Source organism: Podarcis vaucheri (assembly GCF_965113315.1).
Source record: "Podarcis vaucheri genome assembly, chromosome: 2".
In the NCBI taxonomy this organism is placed as follows: domain Eukaryota; kingdom Metazoa; phylum Chordata; class Lepidosauria; order Squamata; family Lacertidae; genus Podarcis; species Podarcis vaucheri.
This window is the reverse complement of record NC_138760.1, coordinates 88,947,482-88,973,657: the sequence shown is the minus strand read 5'-3', so window position 1 is coordinate 88,973,657 and position 26,176 is coordinate 88,947,482. Positions and strand designations below refer to the sequence as shown.

General features: G+C 42.8%; 1 protein-coding gene across 2 annotated transcripts in view; it reads right to left on the bottom strand.

Moving 5' to 3' along the window:
- NCKIPSD (NCK interacting protein with SH3 domain) overlaps positions 1-24,470 on the bottom strand; it is an 87,452-nt gene extending 62,982 nt beyond the window's left edge. Inside the window, exon 1 of one of the 2 annotated variants that reach the window (XM_082209593.1) lies at positions 24,164-24,470. In XM_082209593.1, the coding sequence (XP_082065719.1) occupies positions 24,164-24,334 (171 nt within the window). In that variant the 5' untranslated portion in view covers positions 24,335-24,470. The remainder of the gene's footprint in view (positions 1-24,163) is intronic. The other variant, XM_082209594.1, reaches the window with a different exon arrangement.
- Between the last annotated feature and the right edge of the window lie 1,706 nt (positions 24,471-26,176).

Sequence of the window (26,176 nt, the reverse complement as noted above, 5' to 3'; positions counted from 1 at the left end):
GGGAAGCTGTGGACTTAAAACCCATGCAAAAACAAAACATAGCTTTCAGGTATAAGCTATATAAGGAAAGCCATGTGTACTTTAATAAAGCCACTAATGAGGGAAAGGCACTCCTCTTATGCTCAAGGGACGGACTTGGAAAGAAAATGCCACTAGTTACATTTTTCTTCCTGGACAGATGTGAGAGAAATTGTACAAAGAGAACAGTAAACCAGAGACACAAATCCCAAGGATCTTTTTAACAGCAATCGGAAGAGAACCCAGGGGCTTGACAGAGAAGCCTCCACTTCTTCCTACAAAGCTGTCATTGTGAAATTTAAAGGCATCAGCACAAACTTTAAAGGGACCTTGAGATGTTCCCTGAACACGTTTTATTCTGATCTAAAGGACAAGGCTTTGCCTCGTGCGGGACACGCTCATATTAAACAAGGTCATTCACACGGCTGTTTTCCTAAAACGGGGTTATCTTTGGGCCATCACCTCACAACAAAAACACCGACATAAATTCAAATGTCATATGCATTCAAAATAACTCCTACTATAGCTTATTATCAGGTGAATCTCCATCACAAGGAATGTACAGAAAAGTCACTTTCATATGGGGTTTTTGTTTTTTTGGGGGAGGGGGGCTTGTACATGGTAAAAGATTTCAGGTACCAATATAGCACCACATTTATCTATGTGGAGGAAACTCACCATTATTACACATCGTGGAATATTATATTATTATTATTATTACTCATGCATAGACTTCTGTTTGTATGGAGAGGCCAGAATCCCCTCATGTTGTCTTTTACAAAAACACTGGAAGACTCACAAGCATCATCCCCCACCCACCATTTTAATCTACATTTGTCATTATATATAGGCAATACACATAAACTCTGTTGTTATAAAAATCATCCCATTGCCCATCAGTCTCCTTGTTTGAACTGCAGTGTTGGGAAAACCCACACACAACTGCCCTGTGGATTTTAACATCCATGTTGGGCCTGCCTTGGGAGGACCAGCTCAGAGCTTCATGGCTACTATAACAACCACAGTGCTGCCTCAAAACATCACTGGTCAAAACATTTTGCAGGACAAGCTCCAGATCTAGTATTTTCAACAGGGCTGGAGGGTAATGGTCTGAAATTAGTGTGCTTTAATAACCTCGTGGGCATGGATAGACCGCTTCCTGGTGTAGTTTTGATTGGAAGTAGCTAATCCCCTTTGCAGTGGTGTAGGAGCCATTAAGATGTTCTACTTGTGCAGGCTTACAGAATCCAATGGACTTCTGAATGCACCAAGAATGTTTCTGGTTGACATGGCTGGCATTCCCATTAATGGTCTATCTAGTCTTGCTATGATATGGTGAGGTAGAAGGAGCTATGGACATGATTGCTTTTCAAGTGCCCTCTCACATGGAGAGCCCAAGTAGCTCCCTGATTTACCAGGGAAATGCACGCTATGCAAAAAGCAACAGGTGGAATGCAAATGTTACAAGTCTCATAGCAACCATGAAATGGGCTGTGGCCAAATTTCACCTGCCCTCTTTAACAAATAATAACTATTACTAGCAGAAGCAAAACGGGCAATGCTCAGTTACCCTCGTGACAAGTGAGGGTACTCTCCAAATGAAAGACAACACGTTCCATACAGAGGTTTCACAAAAGAATGAAGCATCTCTACAGTTAAGGGGAGTGGGTGGGTGTGTCTGTTCCTGTTTATATTTTGTTTTTAAGTTAGGTACAGATGAGCCATACAATAAGCCTGCAACTTACGTGCATTTAACTGTGTTCATTCAGCTTTATGTGCATTGCCATTTTTTTTAAGAGGGGGCAGAAAGGAAGTAGGCTTCCGGGGGAAATGGCTATGGCAATCCCACCCACCATTTTAACCCAACGTGTACAGACTATGTACAATTTTTGCTTTAGGTGAGATCCCTGGAACACAACCCCTGCATAAGCTGTGCACTTACTGTATAGCAAAAGTTGTTAAACCTTCAAGGAAAAAGTGATAAAATTAAAAAGTTTCCAACGTGTTTTAGGTAATTAGGGAAGTAAAGCTGTGTCGCTTATCACAGGGTACATGCAATAGGGTGCTTTTACATGTTCCACACAATACTCATAACTGCAACATGCACACTACTCGAGGGAAGCCCTAAATTTTCCAGCAACAAAATATTTCAGCGGAGAAAGATCTGGAATGCTACACAAAATGGAGTTATCAACTGCACATTTATTGTAATAAAAATAGCCAGGTGAAAATCAGGCTGCTGGCCTACTATAACTGTTGAATGCTTATTTTTTCCTATGTTTTTAGCTGTTCTTAATTTATCTGTAAGGCACCTTGAGTCCCTGTCAGTCTCAAGAGACAATGGAGTGCACCTCTGGGAGTGAAGTCAAACTGCTGCACTGGCAGCACCGAAGTGACGTCCATGGGGCACAAGCCTGGGCAGTGAATATGGAGGTCCTGGGCTGCCCAGATGACTAAGGTACATTTTATTTGGATGGTATAATGAGTTTTCATATTCAAGCAGTTTAAATTTACTTTAGCCTATACTACGCCTTCAAAAAGGTGAGGTACAATATGAAATTCAAATATATACATGGGCTGCCCAGATATCCAAGCCACCAGAGAGGAACACTTCTAAGTAAGTAATTTTTTATGGGTCAGATAAGTGTCAGCAAGTTCCTATAGCTCACTGTTAATTCAGAATTTTGCAAGCCCCATTTTCTAATATGTGCTATTCACTTGCCATTTGTTGTCTACTCTCAAAAAACACAAGATGCATTAAGAGTTACAAGCAGTTAAAAGTGTTTGCAACAATTCCACAGCCAATATCAAGTGGGAGCCTGTTAACTTGGGTAGAAAAAGCAAGGCTGTCTATCATATTTCCCAATAGATTAGCATAGTGGTGAGATGTAAACAGCTTCCTTCAAAATTTCTCAGCTGCAATTTAAAGTTCTGCCTTTCAGCCTTTAAATAGACTTTATGTTATGTTGTCTGCATTCTCTTCACTTTAGGGCAAGCTCTTGTACACTGCTTAAAAAAGAACAGATCCAATTATGCTTCAACCAATAAATAAATGTATTAAATATCCAAAGAACAAAGAAAAGGGTTAGCAGCATTTTAACATCACACTAAAATCTGGGTGAATAAATACAGCAGTGAACAACAGGCTAAGGAAAGAATGAATATTTATGTCATCACTGTAAGTAATAAATTTCTACTACTCACATAGCTGTTACCTCCAAAAGCATTCATCCTTTATTATATCTAGCATTATATTTTATAAGGAACACCACCTAGGTTTCTATAATGCAGGAGGCAAATGGATCTCTGCTAACACAAGAGGAGAACAGGAGGAAATTGGTGTGAAGGACTAGAAAAATGTCTAGAATACAGTTATTTCATGTGTGATAGGCCTTCACATACATTTGATATGATAAACGGTTTTGTCAAAATGCACATATCCACACAGTATACAGTATGTTATTTAAGAATGGCATAATGACAGAGATATAGCTGTGCAGTTCTCCAGTAAGTACACAAATAAATAAGGTATAAGTCCCTCAGGGTCAACTTTCTAGAGAATGCCCAATTTTGTGGTGAGATCAACAACCAAAAGAACCATAATCATAAGAGTTCACCATTTCTGATGACAGAACACTTAATTCTTTCCGTGGAGGGGAGTCAATCCATGTTTCTTCTTGTGTGATTTCAACTGGTGATCACTTAGAAAAATGCAACTAATGCATTATGTGCTTGTAATGTCACCATCACTTACACCAAACTACTTAGCAAACGAGAGCATGTAAGGTTACACACCCAGGTAACACAGAAGTCAGGTGTGTACATGGTGTTTGCTTGCCTTGTAGCTCAATCTTTTAAAATAAACCTCTAATAAAACATCAGAGTACTTAGCCCCTATGTACTCATGCACTACCCAAACGATATTACCGTGCAAGCCATAAATGGGAGCCGGGAAAAAGGCAAGAACATCAGCCAGGCTACAGAAGAGAGAAACTGGAGTAGTTCGACTCATAAGTAAATACCACAATGGCATAACAGCATGGGCATTTCTGTCCACAGGTGTCTTGTTGCCCTCCCTGCGAGAAGCAAAGTTACAGGGAACCAGGCAGAGGGCCTTCTCAGTAGTGGCACCCTCCGTGGAACGGCCTCCCTTAGGATGTCAAGGAGATAACGAACTACACAACTTTTAAAAGACATCTGAAGGAAGCCCTGTATCAGGAAGTTTTTAATGATTGATGTTTTACTATGTTTTTATATGTGCTGTAAGTCGCCCAGAGTGGCTGGGCCATAATTATTATTATTATTATTATTATTATTATTATTATTATTATTCTGTAAACTTAAGTGTTTTCCTTTCCTAGCACTGAAAGGAAACTACCTGGGTGCAACAGCAATTTCCAGTGGTGCTGGTGCCTTCTATAAAACTGACTGGCCTTTAAAGGGCTTAAGGCAGATTCATGCTGGATAAGCCTATAAAGCTAGAGAGTTCCAGAAAAACATCTACTTCTGTTTCATTGACTATGCAAAAGCCTTTGAATGTGTCGACCACAGCAAACTATGGCAAGTTCTTAAAGAAATGGGAGTGCCTGATCACCTCATCTGTCTCCTGAGAAATCTCTATGTGGGACAAGAAGCTACAGTTAGAACTGGATATGGAACAACTGATTGGTTCAAAATTGGGAAAGGAGTACGGCAAGGCTGTATATTGTCTCCCTGCTTACTTAACTTATATGCAGAATTCATCATGTGAAAGGTTGGGCTGGATGAATCCCAAGCCGGAATTAATATTGCCAGAAGAAATATCAACAACCTCAGTTATGCAGATGACACAACCTTGATGGCAGAAAATGAGGAGGAATTAAAGAACCTCTTATTGAGGGTGAAAGTGGAGAGCGCAAAATATGGTCTGAAGCTCAACATCAAAAAAACGAAGATCATGGCCACTGGGCCCATCACCTCCTGGCAAATAGAAGGGGAAGAAATGGAGGCAGTGAGAGATTTTAATTTCTTGGGCTCCATGATCACTGCAGATGGTGACAGCAGTCATGAAATTAAAAGATGCTTGCTTCTTGGGGAGAAAAGCAATGACAAACCTAGATAGCATCTTAAAAAGCAGAGACAGAGATCCGTATAGTTAAAGCTATGGTTTTCCCAGTAGTGATGTAAGGAAGTGAGAGCTGGACCATAAAGAAGGCTGATCGCCAAAGAATTGATGCTTTTGAATTATGGTGCTGGAGGAGACTCTTGAGAGTCCCATGGACTGCAAGAAGATCAAACCTATCCATTCTGAAGGAAATCAGCCCTGAGAGCTCACTGGAAGGACAGATCGTGAAGCTGAGACTCCAATACTTTGGCCACCTCATAAGAAGAGAAGACTCCATGGAAAAGACCCTGATGTTGGGAAAGATGGAGGGCACAAGGAGAAGGGGACGAGATGGTTGGACAGTGTTCTCGAAGCTACCAACATGAGTTTGACCAAGATGCGGGAGGCAGTGGAAGACAGGAGTGCCTGGCATGCTCTGGTCCATGGGGTCACAAAGAGTCGGACATGACTAAACAACTAAACAACAACAATAGCCAACTCCAGAGGCAGTATGCCTCTGAACACCACTTGCTGAGAATCACAAGCGCAGAGTGGGCCGTTGCAGGTGAAGTCCTGCTTGCATCTGACTGGCCATTGTAAGAACAGGAGACTGGATAAATGGCCCATTGGCCTGATCCAGCAAGACTCTTGTTGAGTTTAAACTATCATTTTCTAAATATATGGGCTAGCACATATAGAAATGGAAACACATTGCACCATGCCATGGGAATCAAAAGGAAAGCTAACAGATTCATTTTAAGGGAAGATAACGTAACAGTTCACACACGTTGAAGATACCAAACTGTTCCTGGCATGTTCAGTCATTCCAGGGTCACCTGTGGAATGCATTTATTTTATTTTTAAAGTGGGACCTAAATTGAGTGCATGTACCACAGAAAATGATGCCTGCATCATACTAACTTCAACTCTTAAACGCTTAAATGACTCCAGACGTGATCCAACCCACAGCTAGAACAAAAGCAAAAACAGACAGATGGCAACTGTCTCTAGCAGGGGAAAACACATGTGTTTTCTTGGTAGTGTTTAAGTTGCCTCTCTGACTTACAATGAAGTACTCCATTTTATTTTAGCAGCAACAATGGATTAGAAGAGGTTCGTTTTTATTGATTATCAGCATTTTAAGAGGGAATCTAGTTTGTCACCTGTCAGGCAGATTTATTTTGTTGCTTTACTGCATTTGTTCGTGAGCAGAGTTAAAATATGCTTAACATGGTGTTGTGCAAGATGCTGCACTTTCCACAGCACTGTAGCAAGCTAGTTCTGAAGATGCCTTCACTGGCACTAACACACTTCACAAATGCAACCTAATCATATATATCAGAAAGGAAAGCTCTTGGATTTGGTATGGGTTTGTTAGGATCAATAGGGCACCAAATGGTTGCTTGGCATTTGCAACGATTTATTCAAAATGCATCTGGTGGCAAAGCAAATTATACAACTGAAATTGCTACAGTAATGAAGAAAGGATGCAATTTTAGCCTCTCCAGAATCACAGAATAATATAATTACCTATTTAATACTTTGCACACTGTGGATCCTTCACAACCTGGTGGCTATGTAATTTGGGTTACTGCTGACCACTCGTGTCAGTGTTTAAGTTTAGAGAATGAAAGGAGTTTGTTTGTTTTTTGGAAGACTGATACTATGATTGTGTATCAGGGCTATTTTGTATTTAATTTTCAAAACTCCTTCAGGATTTATCCTTTTACTAGCTCCATGGCAGCTCAGTTGCTGAATACATAATCTTAGCTAGAGACAGAATGAAGCTTAAATTGTTCACCGGGAACTGCGCCAAGACATTATTAAAAATTCTGTTTATTTTTATTTACACTGAAACGCTACCAAAAGAGGAAGAGAAAAGATTGGTCTCTGTAACAGAAACAGAGGCCTAAGTGTTTGCCCAGGTCTGAGACACTGACACGCCCTATAAAGGAAGGATCTCTTTATCAGCAAGGTCAGAATAAAGGTAAAGGTAAAGGTACCCCTGCCCATACGGGCCAGTCATGTCTGACTCTAGGGTTGTGCGCCCATCTCACTTAAGAGGCCGGGGGCCAGCGCTGTCTGGAGACACTTCCGGGTCACGTGGCCAGCGTGACGAAGCAGCTCTGGCGAGCCGGCACCAGCACAGCGCACGGAAACGCCGTTTACCTTCCCGCTATAAAGCGGTACCTATTTATCTACTTGCACTTAAGGGTGCTTTCGAACTGCTAGGTGGGCAGGAGCTGGGACCGAAAGACGGGAGCTCACCCCGCCGCGGGGATTCGAACCGCTGACCATGCGATCGGCAAGTCCTAGGCGCTGAGGTTTTACCCACAGCGCCACCCGCGTCCCTTAAGGTCAGAATAGCCACTGCGAAATATCAACGCTTGCAAAAATGATCTCTACTTACTTATTGGTGCTTTTTAAGGGCCTAGATTTCTAACCAAGCTTCTGCTGTTGCTCCCATCATTCTACTACACACATGGAGGTTGTGGATGTTGTTCCATGCATCCAATGATTTAGCTAGATACAACTCCAACTATCCCACCAAATCTTTACAGGGCCCCTTTTCTCCTTCCCTAGAAGAACAACCTTTACATAATTTTATTTGACGTTAATCCTGTGGGCATGGCCATTCCTTCATTTTAGCTGTGTATAGCGGTTAACTATGCACATGCAATAATGAAGCATCCTTCCAATACGTTCCATAACATCCATGATTTGGACATGGGTTTGAGCATAAGCCATGTGTCAACACTTGTGCATCAACACAACACACACTCTACCTTTGTAGCTTGAGACAAAACATGCTGATGTTGTGGCTTGATGTGGAGAGTCTGACCCATGGTCTATCCAACCCAGTCATGTCTTCTCTTCCCCAACAGCACCAGAAGTCTCAGATAAAGGTTTTTCCAGGCCCTGCTATGAGGGATTGTTTAATGAGAGATGCTAGGAAGCGAAATAGAATGGTGAAGATTGTTTTTTAAAATTCCTGCCAAATGTATATGGCACCTATGCAAGACTTGAAAGGGCGATGGATTACATGCTTGAAGAGTGACTGGCCTCAAGAGAGTATTTAAGATGGGCACTGTCAGTAGACTGTTTAAGAGGGGAGAACTATTTCCTGCTTGAGGCACCTGGGATCCACCTGCATGATGGGTGGATCTGATGACCACTGGCAAAATCCTATTTACAGAGAGCATTTAAGAGTTGCCGTGAGGCAAGCCACAGATCAGCTGCTGCTCTACCACTTACCTTGCTCTTTCCAGGGATCCCTCAAGCTAAGGTGGGAAGCAGTACCCTGAGTATTGCTCCTGCCAGATTTAAAGATTTAAAGTTATATTATGAAGCTTCGTGTCTTTGCTGGGTGAAAGAATGGATAAAGTTAGAAAACACAGAATTGTTGGACTTAGAAGGTTATGATAATAGATTCGGTTGGCACGCGTATTTATGGTGTGAAAAGAATAGAGTGCATAAAGGTTTTGAAAACCACATCTTTAGAGGATCGTTGATTGAAGTTTGGAATAGGTATAAAAAATTACTAGAGTTTAAAACTCCATACTGGTTATCACCATTGGAGATAATGAGTGTGAAAAAGATCAATATGACAGGGAGATGGATTACTTACGAGAATTTGATAATTAAAGAAGGTAATAAATTGAAATTGAGACCATATGAAGAAGTTAAAGAAAACGTAAATGATTGGTTGCACTACTTTCAGTTAAATGCAATGTTCAAAAAAGAGTTGTCAGAAAGAGGTTTTCAGGAAAAGAAATCTAGGTTTCATCAAGAAATTTTGGACAGTGATGTTAACATTTTATCAAAAATGTATAAATTATTACTTGAGTGGCATACAAAGGACGAGGAAGTTAAATCAGTTATGATTCAGTGGGCTAAAGATTTTGGTTATAATATACAATTTGATGTGGATAAAATTGTGGAAAGAAGGAATGAAATTCACTGCATGCACTACAATAAAAGAAAATGTTATGAAAATGATGTATAGATGGTATGTAACACCAGTGAAACTTGGTAAGATGTATAAAGTCAGTAATAAATGTTGGAAATGTCAGGAAAAAGAAGGAACATTCTATCACATGTGGTGGGAGTGTAAGAAAGTGAAAAGCTTCTGGGAAATTATTTATAATGAGATGAAGAAAATGTTGAAATATACTTTTGTTAAGAAACCAGAAGCATTTTTATTAGGAATATTAGGGAATGAAATTAAAAAGAAGGATGTGAAACTATTTAGGTATGCAGTGACAGCAGCTAGAATTTTGATGGCCCAGAAATGGAAACAGGAAGAAATGCCGATGAGGGAAGAATGGAGAATTAAATTGATGGAATATGCAGAAATGGACAAATTAACGGGGAAAATTCGGAATCAACGTGATCAGAGATTCACCGAGGACTGGAATAAATTTACAGAGTATACCAAAAATGTATGTGAGAAGCAAATAATGCTTGTTGGCTTTCAAGAAGCTCTGTGAAAATGATGGATAGAAATGTTGCTTAAAAGATATGATAAGATTAAGATTGTTAAAGCGCAATATAAATTTAAGAAATGTGAGTAATTGTGATTATATGGAAAATTGTCAGATAGGCTGAGGGAAGTCTAAAAGATGTATATGTTAGAAGTGGATGTTAAATATGGATGGAATTTATATTGGAAAATGAATAAAAATTATTATTAAAAAAAAGAGTATTGCTCCTGTAAAGGATAGAAGAGAGATTCTCAGCTTCCATCTGCTGAACGGAAGAGAATGCCTACTTGGAAGCAAGCAGATTGGCTAGATGTCTCAAGGGGCATGATAACAGCTATAGCTGCAACTAGGGCACTATGCAGTATGTCCTGTGCTCAGAGCCAGAGTACCCTACATCTCAGTCTCTCCTTAGGGCAACCCTATTTCTCACAGCACAGGCATTTTTCTTCTAGTATGGCTCAATTATCTCTGCTGTTACACAACATGTCAGCAAATGCTAATCATTTCAATTAGTACCAATGGCAACTGTATTTCTCTTTAGTGCTTTCCATTCCAATTCAGCATATCATGGTTTCGCAGACATTAATTCCCAATCTCACGAGGAAAAGAAGCATTATTGAATTTTTATTTTTCTAAAATAAGATACTAAGATGCATCTGTCAAGTACTCTAAAGACCTCTAAGGGAGCCCAAATTGAAAATTAGACACATTCACACTTACCTCTTCAAACATCAGTGGACTAACCTAACATTAACTTCAGCAGTAAAAGCACATTTCTGAGTGGTCTGTACTGCCTCTGCCAGGTGCACTGAATCTGTCTTTACTCCCCCTCCCCAATATCAATAGAAGTCCCATTCATATTGCCTTGCATAAAGAGAATACTTTCAGCTTCCTATCTTAAAAAACCGCAACAAGTACATGTGCCCAGAAAAATGTAAATGCAGAACTTTCTATCTATCCAGAAACCCTTTAATTGTTTTCTAACATGTATCCTCAGCATGCTTGAAACTTCTGCTAGGTGCTTTTTCTGATAATTTAACACCCATCTGCTACTGAAAAAGGATAAATCTGCAGGGCAGAGCCACTTCCAGGGGTAATTATAGCAGTAAACCAGACTGCTAGCATGAACACATCTTTCAAATGTGCAGACACTTAGAAAGGACATCAACCCATTTCCCCATTTCCAAAACGTGTAGCATTCCAAAACTCACAAGGTGGACTTTACCCCTCTGGTTGAAGACAGAGCCCTATATAAAAAGAATTCACAACATGACCCTTAGGCATAGATAAGCTTGGCTTCATTCTTGCTTTGCAATTTGGATGAGCCTTGCAAACCATGAAGCTGACTTTTACTCTTCTCCACATGCTCCTTGTGATCTGCCTGTTTCATTTTTTTTAAGTGCTGCATGCACTTATAGAAGTTATAAAGTGCAAAGCTGTTCTGAATGTGAGGGTGGGTGGTCTTGGTGACATCATAGCATGCCAACCAATCAGAACCATGTATGGTGGCCTATGTTACAGACTTAAAATAACCTTTTTCTGAGCATAACCTTTAAAGAGAAAGTGTTTGGGGTGAATATAGAGCGCTTCTAACCCAGCCCCAAAGCTCTAGAAACACAGCTCTAGACTGGGTTGAAGCCTGTTTCAAAATGAATCTTCTGCAACTGCTTAAGGGAGAGGTCAGCTTGTGTGATGAGGGCAACACTAGATGACAGATGTCATCACAGCAAATTCTATAAAGAGGTTTACACATCCCTAGCATGCTTCATGCTGATAGAATGTGTGAACAATGGATTGCACAGTCAGCCCTGGGCTGCCAACGTCACTCACACTTGGGAATCCAAGCATAGTGGTCAATTTTACTCAGTACCAAGGATTCAATTTATTTCTGCTCAAAATGCCAGAAATGAGCACAGTCTATCCATATTCACACTTAAAAGGTCCAAAAATCATTAGCTTATAAACTTTAATTACTATGAATGGTGCAAAAATTGGATTTCCAATAAAAATACTGTATAGCTATAGTAATTAGTGGAAGCTAACTATAGCAACTGATCAATCTAATTTCAAATAAAATTCCAACTGAGTACCTTTGCTATTCTAACAGGCAGAAGGAAATATCCCCCTCCCCTCCATTCTGGTTTGTTGTGGTTAATACGTTTTTCTTGCTTTTAGCCAAAGACCATTACAACCACCACAGCACCCTTATTTCAAAATACCTCCCCCCAAAAAACCATTTCAATGTCCCCTGAAAACCTAAAAACAATTAACAGCATAATAGCCAAATATATCAATGAGTTCAGACTACACATCACCATGGCAATAAACTGCCAAGATTTTTGGGTTTTCCTTGAATTCTTAGGGCTGCCAAAGCACACAGGGAAGTTCCAGGTTCTGAGACAGTATAGCTCTGAATCCCAAGAAGCTGGAGGGCAAACAGAGGAGGGCTGTTACTTTTCAAGTGCTGCTTGGGGCTTTTTTTTTTTTTTTTTTTTTTGAAGAATCTGGCCAGTCCCTGCTGGAAACAGGATGCTAGACTGGATGGACTTTCGGTCTGACCCAGCAGGAAAAGGTACCAACTGGTAATTCAGGGGAACCTTTCAAACCTTTGTAGGGCTAGCCCTGTGATCTGTAGGAAGAAGACAGGAACTGCAGGTCATAGGGATGCTGCCCTTACCCTGGCCTGCAAATAAGACACCACTGCAGTTGTAGATCTCTCCCAGTGGCAGTCATTGGTGGGAGCAGTTTGTGCATCAAGCGTTTCTGGATGCACCCTGTCTGAAATGGCAGAGAAACTCTGGCAACAACTCTAGAGGCAGAGAACCATTCAAGTGGAAATGCATCTGCTGCTGCTCAGAAATGTGGGGCAACAGCCCTCTACAGCCACTGCAATGAATGCCACATGCAAAGGCACAGCAGGTCATCTGGCTGCAGAGGCTTGTGAAGCCCTGTGCTGCCTCTTAAGTGCCAATGATCATGACATTGCTTACAAAGGCACAGGGATCTGCAGATGCTGAAAATCAGCTGATCACCAGTGCCTGTGTGGGCAAAGGAAAGCAGGATGACTGATCGTCATTGTAGCGTCAGAGAATTGACAGGTGGGTGGCTGTGCCCATCTGTGTCAAAGCTGGTCCATGGAGTGGAGGAGGTGAAGAACTGGCCTAACAATCAGATCCCGTGTTTCAGAAAAATTCATGGAGAACAGAACTATCAACAGGTATCAGCCAAGATAAGTCAATCAAACTTTCAGGTTCAGATACATTATCTCTCTAAATATCAGTTGCTAGGGGGCCGAATACTCTTCATATGAACTCCAAAGCATCACCTGGCTGACAACTTTTGATAACAGGATGCTGGACCAGGTAAGTATTTGATCTGATCCATCAAGGGTCTTCTTAAGCACCCCCCCCCCAAAAAAAAAATAGCCCAATCCTGCAGTTCAAGAGCAAGTGTGGTAGATATTTAGAGGAACTTTGGCTTGCTTGAAAACCTTGTGGCAGGCACTCTGGAACACAAAAACAAATGCTTATCTTCACAATTTTATTAAAGCAGCAGTGTTATTCCTATATATATCCTCAGCAGTATGCTGTGGGTGTGAATTTCACAGACTGCTTGTTGGCAGAGTATTTACTCTCGATTCATTGCATGCCAGGTTATTCTTGTATGAAGACAGGGAGAAAGGGAGCCTCAGCTATTCTGGCCTAGAATATTTTAGCTCCTCTGTTCATATCTCCTTTCCCAACCCTGCCACCCCAACTGTTAAACTTTCCATCAACATCTTTTCAACGTTTGCTACTACATTTTGTATCATTACTTTTAACTGTGAGGAATTGAAAACTTACCAATAACCCAGGTGATGCATTTTCTGCATTCGTTCTCCATTTGTTTAGTCTTTCCAAATAAGCTATTCATTTGTAAAACATAATATGATAAAGGGCTGACACTTTCAGAAGAGCTTCCTCCAGTTCAAGCTGCTGCTTTTATCATCCTAGTAACAGGAGACCAAGGCTACACCTAGCTTTCTTTTAGCTATATATAATATGATGTCAATATTAAATATTTCCAAGCATGGAACAGCTGTGCAGAACCACCATTGAATAAAGCCTGCGCTGTATCTTAAATGCCAAAGTAAGAGAGACCACAGATCTGTGACTGAATCCTCCATCTTTTCAAATTTTGCCAAATAAGAGCAGCCATCAGAGCCAATCTGGATTGGGACCATGGAGCTGGGAGAGCAAGTACCAGTGGTTCCCCTAAGATGAGAAAGGGGCCTGGGGCTGAAAGACAAAGGAAAGTAGTTGCAAGTGTGCACAGAACAGGAATGGGTGTACGTATGGAGTACTTGCTGCTTGCATGACATACAACTTAAGGTTCTTCCTTTAACGTGAAATTTACGTGATTTTTTGGTACATGTGTGAATCTGTAAGAGTCTGAAGTCTTAAAACTAGAGGTTTTTTAATGCTACAGTTTCTTGTTTTTGAAAACAATTCACAGAATCACATGAGCCATCTTTAAAGTAGCAAGATTTAACATCACTGTGGCTTTATAATACTTATATACTACACTTTTATGTGTTGAAATCACTTTACATCGGCCCTGTAAAATGTAGGCCATTTTAATTATCCCCCACCCTTGCCTCTTTGCTATGCTCATCGTTTGTCATTTGGTCCAGAAATATAGTAGGCATACAATTTTGCAATGCAGTATTGTGCATTGGCCCAAAGGGGTGGGGTGGGGGCTAACACAGAGACCGAGCAGTTTATAACAACTTTGGAATGTAGCCCATTATTATCACAGAGTGCAGATCAAGTAAATCCATGGCAGGAATTTCAATGGCTCAAGGAATGAGTCAACCCATAGGCTACAACTGAAGTCACAAGACAAAGTATATACAGTAGTAAGCGTAAGAGTAAAAGAGAGAGAAAAAATATGGTATGTAGAAAACACATACACAATTTTCAACAGGAAATAGACCTGACCAAATGACAAACACATGCAGCACCTCACTCCTGACACCTTCTCTCACGCAGCGACCCCCTCCCTCCTCCTCCTTTCCCTCCTCCTCTTTTCCCTCCTCCCGCACTGTTCACATTCTCTCGTTCTCTCTCTCTCCCTCTCACACACAACACACACTAGCACACAATGGCCACCTACATCCCTTATGAAGCAGATGCCCATGCCAAACCCTTATACACGTACTGAAAGGACAAACCCTCAGTTTTAGAACAAATAGGATTTTCAGACATTGTAAATGCTGGACAAACAAGATGCCTTAGCCGTGGTGCGGTTCCTATAGCTCTATAATAAGACACAAAATATAACAATATATAGCACTGAGATTCAGCGATAAACACTAAATCTGACATTTAGAGAACTCTGCAGAAACTGATAAAGAAGCTTATCGAAGAAAATCTTTCGTAAGTATTTACTACATTGGAGTTCCAATCCTATGCACACGAACCTGGGAGCAAGCCCACAGAACACGGTGGAATTTACTTCTGAGTAAGTATAAGAAAGTTTTTGCAGCAGGACATCAGGCCAATTCTGCACATAGCTCTTGTAGCCTCAAAGGAGGAAGGAACGCCACCTGGTCTTACTCAGCTTCACCTGATCTAAGACTGTTAAATGCCTGCCTTTGCAATTTTAGCCACAGCCACTAAGGTAGTTATTTTTGCCCTCTTTAGCACTGTAAAGCAACAAAGGTTTTAACTGCCAGCATAATAGAGCTGTCAGAACTGAGCTTGATCCTCAGAGGCTTTGATTAAGGCAGGGAGATCAGAGCAAGGAAGAAGCTACAAACCTTGCTATAATCCATGGGCAATGCCTTTGTTTTCTCTAAAGAGAAGACTCGAAATTAGACTAATAAACTAGGAGAACAGCTCCTTTTAAAATTGGCATTGCAGTGGTACCTCCTTTGTCACAAAAATCCTCTAGTCCACTGAGAGAGGGAGTATTAGCTCCATTGTACATGGCTTAAAATAACCCAGTATTAATCACACTAGAGAGTGAACCTAGGCAATTAAAAATCCTATTCCCAGACTGGAAGCAGTGTCCAATCAAAAGCAACAGTAGACCTTCCACACCATTTCACTGCAAATTCAAGTTTAGCACACTGAGACTACAACTGTAGAAATCTAGCCACCGGAGCAAGGAGACATGGGTTAGGGTAGGGAGCACAGAGTCCCATGGCTAGCGTTTTGTAGTTGCATTCTCAGTGCGCAGTGCAATCCTGTCCACTTCTACTCAGAGGTCAGTCCAATAAAGGTCCAAGGTACTCTAAGGTACACAGGTACAGTCCAAGACTTATAGTGGCATGTTTTATGCTAAATAGGTTCCCTTTTAACCCTGGTTTGCAAACCATGTCCATGTCTTGGTTTCAATCTCTGCTTACAGAGGGAACTCCAATAGCATTAACCACGGATAAGATTAGTGCAAGATTAACCCTTGAACTTGGTCAATACTGTTGGGGGAAGGACAAGAGAATTCACACAAGGAAGGATACAACGCTAAAGAATGGAAGCAGCGTTCAAGCAGCAAACCAGCCTGAGCATGTGAACACAGGCCGTTCCAATGAGAACTCACTGAAAGCAGGAAGCCACCTAAACAGAATGGCTTGTGTTTTTTTTAGACTTGCGCACTTCCTCAACTCCTAAAAGGAGAAACCACTTTTGTCCAGGAGGCCGACCCTCTGTGGGCCATCTCTGACAGGTGGGTGGGGTCTACCCAGCTGCCAATCACCTGGCTTAAGGTGGACCCGATCCCTGCCAAAAGCAATGGGGTGTGGAAGAGATGCATTCAGCACTGAATTTAAACAGTGACAACTGCAAGCCCTGCTGCCAAAGAACAACTGGGAGGGCACAGCTGAGAGTGTCATCCCAGTTGTCCCTTTGCAGTGAAGCATGCACTCAGTCCTTTTAAAATTTAGCACCAAATGCAAGTCCCATTGCTTTCATCAGGGATTGGATCCAGCACCAAATGAAACCCCACCACAAAAGAACATTTGGGAGCACAGTTGTTCCTTGACCACCACAGAGGGGATGGAAAGAAGCACAGGGAGGCTTCAAAGTGCAGAGAGGGAGACACAGTTCCAACAGAATATTTGCTGTTTCTCCTTGCTGAGCAAAGCACATTCCAACAAAGTAATCTTGCTCCAGCCAAGGAGCAACAGGCAGCCCATTTGAAGTCCCAGTTTCCTGCCGCACACCTGATTTCAGGTGTAGGGGTGGCAGTTGTGGTTTCCTGGCAGGTCAAGTCTGGCCTGTGAACTGGAGGTTCCCCACTCCTGTACAGGATCTTCTGTTGGCCATTACCCTTAACCTCCTGCCCTGACTCATCTGCTGTGTTCTCATTGCTCTGTCCTCACCACTCATCCTTTAAAGACCCTTTCTACAATCATCTGCGTGGAATGCTGAGAGTTTGACATGAAATAAAAGTCTGAATTAACCTGCCACAACGAAAATCCACAGTTCTCAAAAGACAGATCCTATTCATCTATTGGTCCATGGCTGTCTTGCTGTTGACATATACAGCCCTAAACAACTTTAGGCAGGGTACCTGAAAGACTGCCTGCCCATAGATAGATCACTTCAATCTTACTTGTAGCAACAAGTCCTATGGGCTATTGTGCCCTTGCATTTCAAAATGCTCTTCCTTCTGCCATACTTCGGTTGTGTTTTACAGATCTTTAAAAGACATATTTCTTCTCCCACGCTTTCCCTGACCGCTGCACTTGGTTACTGAAGCTGGACCCCTGTACCTGGCAATTGTGACTTGTGTTTTATCCATTATTACAATGATGTGGGATGTGTGGTTTTATACTGTTCTATATTCTGAGCTTTGTATGCCACTTAAGAGATTTTTTGTGATATTAAGCTGGTAATAAATGCTCTTAAATACAGCCACAGCAAGGGAGCAGTTACGTGTAGCGAACCATATGTAAGAGAAGCTCTCTACATGGTTCATATAGATTAGCCATGTCAATGCAACCCCCCTTTTTTTTGCTGGAATTGCACTGGCATGGCTGGAATCCATCCAACCTGCCTGATGAGCTGCTCATGGTCATGTTGAGTTCTACCCATGTAGCTGTGCTGCAACTGGTTACCCATGTGTCTGCTTGCACGTATGAGGGTTTCAAAACAGATTAATATTTCACAGACCATTTCCCGCAACTGAATAAACAGGCTACAGTGACAGCTGAGCCAGTCTTTTCCTCATCTCACTCTCAGAGACAGAAGACAACAGTCCTACAGTAACAGATAATAAATTGTTATTATTTTGGTCATGATTTTAACAGCAGAGACAGAGGCAATATTGTTCTCACTTTCATCTTTGATGACAAAGATCCTGTACAGCTATGGTGCAATCCAAACCCTTACGGTCTAAAAGCTGAAACTTGGAAGAGATCCAGATTCCCATTAAGTGATTACATGTTTTACTATTAAGATAATGTATGGACTGTTTAACCTAACCATAAGGCCCTCATTTGTTACATTGGGCTTTCTTTCCTATTCAGCAACTATTCACTTCCTTGACACACAGAATAAATCCCTTTCTCCTGAGGAAGCTTTTAAATTGATTTTTTTTATTACTTCCTATAAAACTTCACTCTTCTATCTACAATAAATTATTCTCTGCCTCAGATGAAAGCTTCCATTGTAGCCACCACACTTTTTGTTGTTGTGCGCAACCTATTTAAGTATCACTCTTACACTCTTGAGATCTTCCAACAACTGGAATCCTCCTGTTTAGTCAGACACTGTGAAGTTCATAGGCTGGTTTTCCTACCACAACATCTGCTTTGCATTAAACTATTGGCAGCACTTACTAGGGACTCTCAAGTAACTCCAAGCAATTAACCAGATGATGCTGTCAGGTGCGCTTCTCATACCTCTCAGCTGTAGCACCTGTTCAAGTCATTGTTCCCTACAGTGTAGCTGACCTCAGATCCTGTATCCAAAACTCTAGACACTAAAGCCTTGCTTACATTAAACTCTCCCATTATCAAGGTGACTCAAGCCACAATTTCAAGGGGAAGGCAAAAAAGAAAGCCCAGGATCACTGCTAGCTTTTTCGGTTCAAATATGTTGTGACAGATCCTGAACATGAGAAAAACAATTCACCAAAGTAAAACTGAATTGGACTGTTTCATGAATTAATCTGCATTTCTTACTGAAGAGAAAGATGGTAGGGCATAAGGCAAGAGAAAAGATGGATTTGGACATCTGTTCCAGGTAACCTGTAGGGACAGGGATCAATAGGTTCACTGGGTACTAAGCCTCACCAAGTATGCACTTGCAGTTGAAATCAACCACCCTTTGGTGTTCTAGGTTTCACCAGATATGGCCCTCAAATTCTCAAGCTGCTCTTTACAACCAGGTCAACAGTAAAACCCTAGCAGTGCCCCGTTTTGCACTGAAGCACTATACATTCTGTAGTTGCACAGAACAAAAATAGCTTGACATACCACTAAGCTGGAGAAAACACACACGGCCTGGCAGAACATTTTCTAAAACAAAGCTAGTTGTGCATTTTGCCTCTTGAAGCCAAGATGTGACGGAAGAACTCAAAGGAAACATGCAGGTGGCATTAACAGGTGTCATGCCTTAATTTAAGTCAGAGATCCCACTTTAAATTACATTATTTCAATTGCCATGCTGTGATATCAGTTCATAACTCCCACTGGGAAGTTCCATCAGCTGAGGGAGGTTTTCTTCCGCTGACTGTAGCTCTTGCAGCATGTGGAGTTTACCTGGAACCTGACTGCATTATTAATGAAGTTCGCTGCTGGGTTACTTTTTGCAACAGTGATTCTCATTGGCACCACACATCCTCTCTCGTCTCAACACACTGTCACTTATCATTTGATGCAATGTTCTTGCAGCGAGCGTGGCAACATAAATTACCTTTAAGCATCTTGCTAATTAGCATCAATGCACTTATTAAATGAGACTCAAGAACAGACAGCTCTTGAACCCTTAAGCTACTCTTTGGTACACAGGTTTTCTATAAAAGATTTGGTTCATTTCCAAATATTATTGGCATCTTCGATCCATCAACACTCGCATCACCACCAAACTGGAAGCAATAGACGTACACTCAAAGTTAGAAAGCAGCTCAGAAATATTTGGGACAGAGGTTGCCATCCTACAGTTACCGAGACACTGGAAACCTCCTGCTCAGATCACTGTAAACAACCAGAACACTGTCTCCTAGAAATTGAAGCCTTGAGCTCACTAGGCCTAGCTATGCTATGCTACAGCAATTTAAAAAATAAACCTTGTTTTGATTGAAAATCAATAGATGGATAACTTAGCAAATCCTTGAAATCAGTGGCTAATTATTCTACAATACAGGATGCTATGATTAGGCTAGCTGAACTCCACTGTAAGTACCTACCAGAATGAACTCATGGGAGAAATGTCTTTAGGCTCGTGTGGGGGGAAAAGTCACAACTAAATTAACAGCAAGTTACTGAACAACCAGAAGAGCTAGGTTTCTGGTGCTTGAACACAACAAAAGAGAAAATAGTGTGTTATGAAGAACAGAGTATGTGCTAAGAACAGAGTATGTAAAGGGACCCCTGACTGTTAGGTCCAGTCGCGGATGACTCTGGGGTTGCAGTGCTCATCTCGCTTTACTGGCTGAGGGAGCCGGCGTACAGCTTCTGGGTCATGTGGTGAAACAGAGCAGTGCACGGAAACGCCATTTACCTTCCTGCTGGAGCGGTACCTATTTATCTACTAGGCTGGCTGGAGCAGGGACCGAGCAATGGGAGCTCACCCCGTCGCGGGGATTTGAACTGACAACCTTCTGATTGGCAAGCCCTAGGCTCTGTGGTTTAGACCACAGCACCAACCACATCCTTGAGTATGTGCTATAGATGCTGGCAATTTAACCTGGAAAGAAACTGATCATCAAAAGCATAACTCATCAGTTGGGAGTTCACTTCTCTGGACTGCTCAAAAAGCAAATCCTCTTAAAAACCAATACAGAGTGTCCCTAAACCAAAAGGGATGAGTTAGTCCACTAGTTATTTTTCTTCTGCATACAGACAAAAAGATGGCAAAAGATGGACTCAAAATGCATTTTAAGGTACTGGAAGAAGGAAAATGCTTGCTAAATACAAGTTTGAGACACTGATCCTCAACTGTGAAAATAAAGAAGTTTTGGAGCACCCTTTCTTACTGCATGCATAGACAGGGGATAGGCTGGCATTTTGCTCCATGCTACACAAGGGCAGAGAGGAGTTTACATCTCCCCAGGGAACTCAGCAGTTATTTCTAAAAATGCTTGAAGCTATTTCCAAAATGCCCTACTCCTGTTTGGCTGAATTTGGTTATTAAAAAAATACTGTTCTCTCCTACCCTCACATCATCAATGAAGACTGCACCCCCAATGCAGTCTGACCCTTTCACAGTTTTCTGATGCAAAACTGGAATTCTGGCATCGAGCAGTTTGCAGAGGTCAGTGTGGAGTCTACTGTTTTGAATGTATTCTGCTCCCTGCACACACACATGTATGCACACTCTCTCACACACACTCCTATAATCATGCACCAGGCAAGGTTGAAAAAACAAATGTTTCAGGTACATTCTGACAGGACATTAAATTAATGACAGGCTCCAGACCAATATCCATTATAAAGCAGTTGCCGAAAAATATTTTATGATGAGAGCACAACTTCCCATAACCAGTCATGGTTGTCCCATTTACCGGTACTTCAGAGCTCTTCACACAACATAATATAAAATGCTACCCGTGAAGTAAGGAGCATGAATTAATATGACTTACAAGTTCTAAGTCCACATCAATGTAAATAAGGAGCATGGGACAGCAGACGGGGCTGGTTTGCATCAGCTCCAACCCCACATATCCACTTTATCCAGCCCCCAGAGGAGGGGGTTGGCAGGATGTGGCAGTGCCACTAATAGGAAGGGGCAAGGCTTCACCATCCTTACACTGGGCCCATTTTTCTCTTGGCAGACAGGCAGATACTGAAGCAAAAGAGGCCTTTTCAAAAATAAGCAACTGAAACATAGGGAAGCCTGAAAAGCACAAAGGCCAGTGCTTCTGATGAGTCATGGACCTGTTTTAAGACACAATTTCTTTAAAATTTGCACACTAATTAATTGCCTATATTAAGAACATTATAGGACCTTGTATAATGTTCTGAACATTATAGGGCCTTGTACATGTGCTGTAGGGTTTTTGGGGGGAGGGAACTGGAGGATTTTTGCATTTTCAAAAATTTGGAAGCTTCATATGTGCATTAAAATATTACAATGAAGTATGTTGCATGCTCCCATAATTGAAAGAGGGGAGTGTTTCTCCCACTGCAAATGGCAAGTGTGAGGGAGGTTAGGACAGTGGTTGGGGTTAGAGACTTATGATCCCCTTCTTCCATGCCTGTTCCAAAAGAGGCTACCCCCCACCCCAAATATGGGGGAGGGAATCAACAATGCAAGAGTAAACTATGTGACAAACATCACCTCTAGTTTGACTCTTAAGTAAGTAAATTATAACTATTAAGCACAAAAGCATGGTTTCTTTATGCAGCTGCTTCAGGCACAAGTTCAAGTTTCTAGCATTAGAACTAAATGCTTTAAGCCAAGCTGTGTTTGTTTCAAAGCAAATTCACATTTCAATGTTTATGCTATCCCTAGGAATTCTCCACTAAATACACCCTCACACTAGAGAGGAGGGTGTTATCACTCATCACTCTGATTCCTATTTGGGCTGAAGCAATCTGTTCTTTCACTTTCCACAATTGCTAACATGTCTGACTTGGCTATAATTACTGCCACTATTGTTAAAACATTTGCTCAGGCTTAGCCGTCTGGCCCCTTCATCAGTAGTTGGACAGGCCTGTTATTAGCCTCTCTCTATTATAATCCACATTAGAAGGAGGTTTGAAACCACTGCTGCTCTCCTCTGCATTCAAGGAGTCACAGTATTCTCAGTAGACACAGAAAGCCAGCTTCAGAGATACTTTCTAAACAGCTGCCTGATTGTGTGTGTGTACGTACACACACACAAATGTATACATAAACATCAAGAAATACATGCATTAGTCGAGCTCCAAATCCTTTGTAATGGCTATCATCCAACACAGGCTCCCTTTGGGAGTAACTGCCACATAGCTTTTCCTTTTCCTTTTCCGCATTACAAATGCCTTCACATTTCATCCACATCAATACACTCGAGCTCCAATGCACTATATATTCTGCACATGGAGATCAGGTGTGAAAGATGGGTCATTGGATTTGCAAACACTAGAGATAAAGGGAAGGAGTGTGTGTTAGCCCCCCCCCCCCATGATCAGTTTCTGAATACAGTATACCATGAATACCTTGGGTTGTATGCAACTCACCCTTGAACGTGCCCACATTAGAGCTTGACTTTCTGGTGTGAAAGTTAGGATGAAATGCATGTATCACATCCCTTGGGCAATGAGAAGGAGGTGTAGGCTAAGCATCTTAGGGTGCACCTCATCTGATTTACTATCCCATCTTTCATTCTGCACCTGTTTCTCTTCCTTGCCACTTAAGCAAGACTGCATATTTTCATTTCTCCCTATGTACCAATCCCCATCAGTTTCCATCTCACATAGTGATATTTGGAAGTAACGAGAAATGCCCCCTCCCCTCCTTTTGGCACACTAGAGCAGTTACTGATGTAAGATTGCAAAGCGTTCTTTGCAAAATATTCTTTTTATTTTTAACCATTTGCCTGGCCCAACTATAAGAAATCACAGTCAATTAAAGTGCATGGCAAGAGCAATACCAGGCCACTGAGGGACAAACCAAGGGCAAACATCCGCAAAAGAGCTTTGAAAAAGACCTGAAATGGAGAGGTGAAAGTGACACAGTCACTACTAGGATGCACTTTAAAGTGAGGCTTCCTTTAGCAAGGAGACACTCTCTCTAGCCCAGAGTCACCTTCAAGTCTCACGAGGCTTGTCATTTGACCCCTACCCTGTCAACACACCATGTGAGACACGCCAAGCAGCCCATCTCCTCGGAGCAGGCCCTGCGCCACTTGACACAACTCAAAGCGGCACAGCGTCGCCGAGACCAGCGCCGCCTAATTTTCCAGGGGAAGGTGCGCGCACCATTCTCACCGGGTGCCTAGCAGCTCTCTAAAGGCAGCAAAGCCCCCGGGGGTGGGGGACGCTTCCGCCCCTTCCTTCCACAGTACCGAAGTGCTTCTTCAGTGCCCGGAGCTGCACACAACCTCCCCAGAGGCCACAGGCTCTGGGAAGCCTTGGTCCGGCGCACCTTCTTGCTCCATGGTCCTGCGCAGCGGCAGAAAGGTGAAGCAGTCGTAAACAAATCCGGACTTAACTCCTTCCCTCGAAGTTATGGGCTGCGCCTGGAAAACCCCCCAGGACAGCTGCGTGCGTGTACTTTGCACACCTGGAAGGGGGGGCACGGGCGCAAGGCCCACCCCCACCCATGGCAGACGGGGAGCAGCAGCAGGAGGAGGAAGGGGCCGGAGACCCGCCGCGCCCCCCTCGAGACAGCTGTCCCCGCCGCCGCCTCCCTCGCCCCCCTGCCCCCGTCGCCGCCCCCCGCCTGACCTGTAGGCGCTGCAGGTAAGAGGCCGGCACGTAGCCCGTCTCCCCGGAGCCCGCCCGGGTCACCAGCCACCAGTGCTGGTTGCTCCGCTCCAGCAGCAGGAAGGTCTCTCCGGCGCCGAAGGCCAGGGAGCTGGGCTCGGCCGAGCGGAAGCCGTACAGGGCCCGGTACATGGCGGCCGTGGAGGTGGGGTGGGGGAAACACTACAGGGCAGCGGACCCGAAGGGGACCCTCCGGTCAAGTGCCAGCGCCGCCGCCTCCTCCGCCGCTGCCGCCGGCTCCCGATGCAAAACACGGCTCCCCAGGCTCCGCCCCCGCCCCGGGCTACGTCACCCTCGCCGGCGATGTCAGCGCGCAGCCACGCCCCCTGCCGGGCTCGCGGGGCTGCGGCGCCACCTGCTGGGCTGCCGCTCTATGAGGGAGGCGGGAAGCGCGACCCGGGGCGGAAAGAGCAACAGCGCCTCAAGCGGCTGCTTGCTGCTCCTGCTGTTGTTATTGGGTCAAGTTGTCGTCCCTCGCCCCGCCTTGGGGGAACGTCTCCGGCGCCCCTCTGTACTAAAATGCTCTCACGCTGCATTTTCCCTTAGTCTTATTCTTACTAGAAATAGTAGAATAAGAATAAGAATTCTATTATTTCTACCCCACCCATCTGGATGGGGTTTCCCCACCCTGGCTGGGTGGCTCACAGCAAATATAAAACCATAGTGTGGTTTTATATATATTTATGTGTGCACCCTCATTTTTCACTCATAGGTCTCAAGGTAACTTACAGGGTTTTTTTTAAACTGCCAAAAAAGCCCCCCACTCATTAAAAAACGAGCATAGGTAGATAGATATTCTATTAAAAGCATACAATCACAACAACAAAAAAGCTCTTACAGGCCTTTCTTTCCTGATGCATCCACAATAGCTACACATTGAGGAGAGTAGTTTCACCACCAAATTTCACTGCAGCTAATCTAACCCAGGCATGGAGGCAGTAGAGAGAAGAGTTTGAACTCTCATCTGGTTCTTGCTTTGAAGAGAGAGGAGGAAAATCACAAAGTAAAGCTGTCCTATTGCCTTACTGGAGACAAGGGGCAAGAAGGACATGTCTCTTGGCCTGATCACTGGCAGTACTCTGGAGGAGATATTTTAAGGCACTGGATGAATACTGTATACCTGAACAAAATGAAACAGTGGGACACTGTCAAGTTCTTTATGAGGGAACATGGTGCTGAAGGCAGATGCTTATGTTGCTGTGTTAAGAACTCTAGCATCAACCTGTAATTTTAGGGTGACTCATCAGATTCACAATTGTTTGGGGGACAAGAGATCAGCATTTGCATGAGCAGCTGTTGCGAGAAACCAGTTTAACACTACATCGCTGCCTGGATGTACGCAGGTCAGCAGAACTTTCTAAAGCAAGAATTAGAATATTAGCAGGCACCCAAGAGACACAGGTGCATGCTGTCCAACAGTCCAGACATCACTATAAATAGGATGTGCCACCTAGTGGAGGAGCATGCAGGAGACAATGCCTGTATTGCGGGAAACAACATGTAAAGAGAAAAGAAAAATGCCTAGCATATGGACAGCACTGCAAAGCATGCGGCAAGTTTTCAAAGCTAGTGCAGGAAGGTGAAATCTCAGAGACAGATAGTAAAAGCAGTGCAGGAAGACAGTGATGAATCTAAGCACTGGGATGATGTCCTAAGCTGATTTTGGGATCACCGTTAGTGAGAAATACTGGGGCAGTGGAGATCAGTACCCACCCCTACTGCACTCTTTGCTCATATGCTTTTGACCGAATTTTTTTCTCCCTTTCAGCTGCAATCAGCTGCCAGTGACACTGGTTAATGTAAAGACATACTGTACATTGAACTGTGTCACCAGCTGCTTATTATGTACAACAAGACTACAGTGGTACCTCGGGTTACATACGCTTCAGGTTACATATGCTTCAGGTTACAGACTCCGCTAACCCAGAAATAGTACCTCAGGTTAAGAACTTTGCTTCAGGATGAGAACAGAAA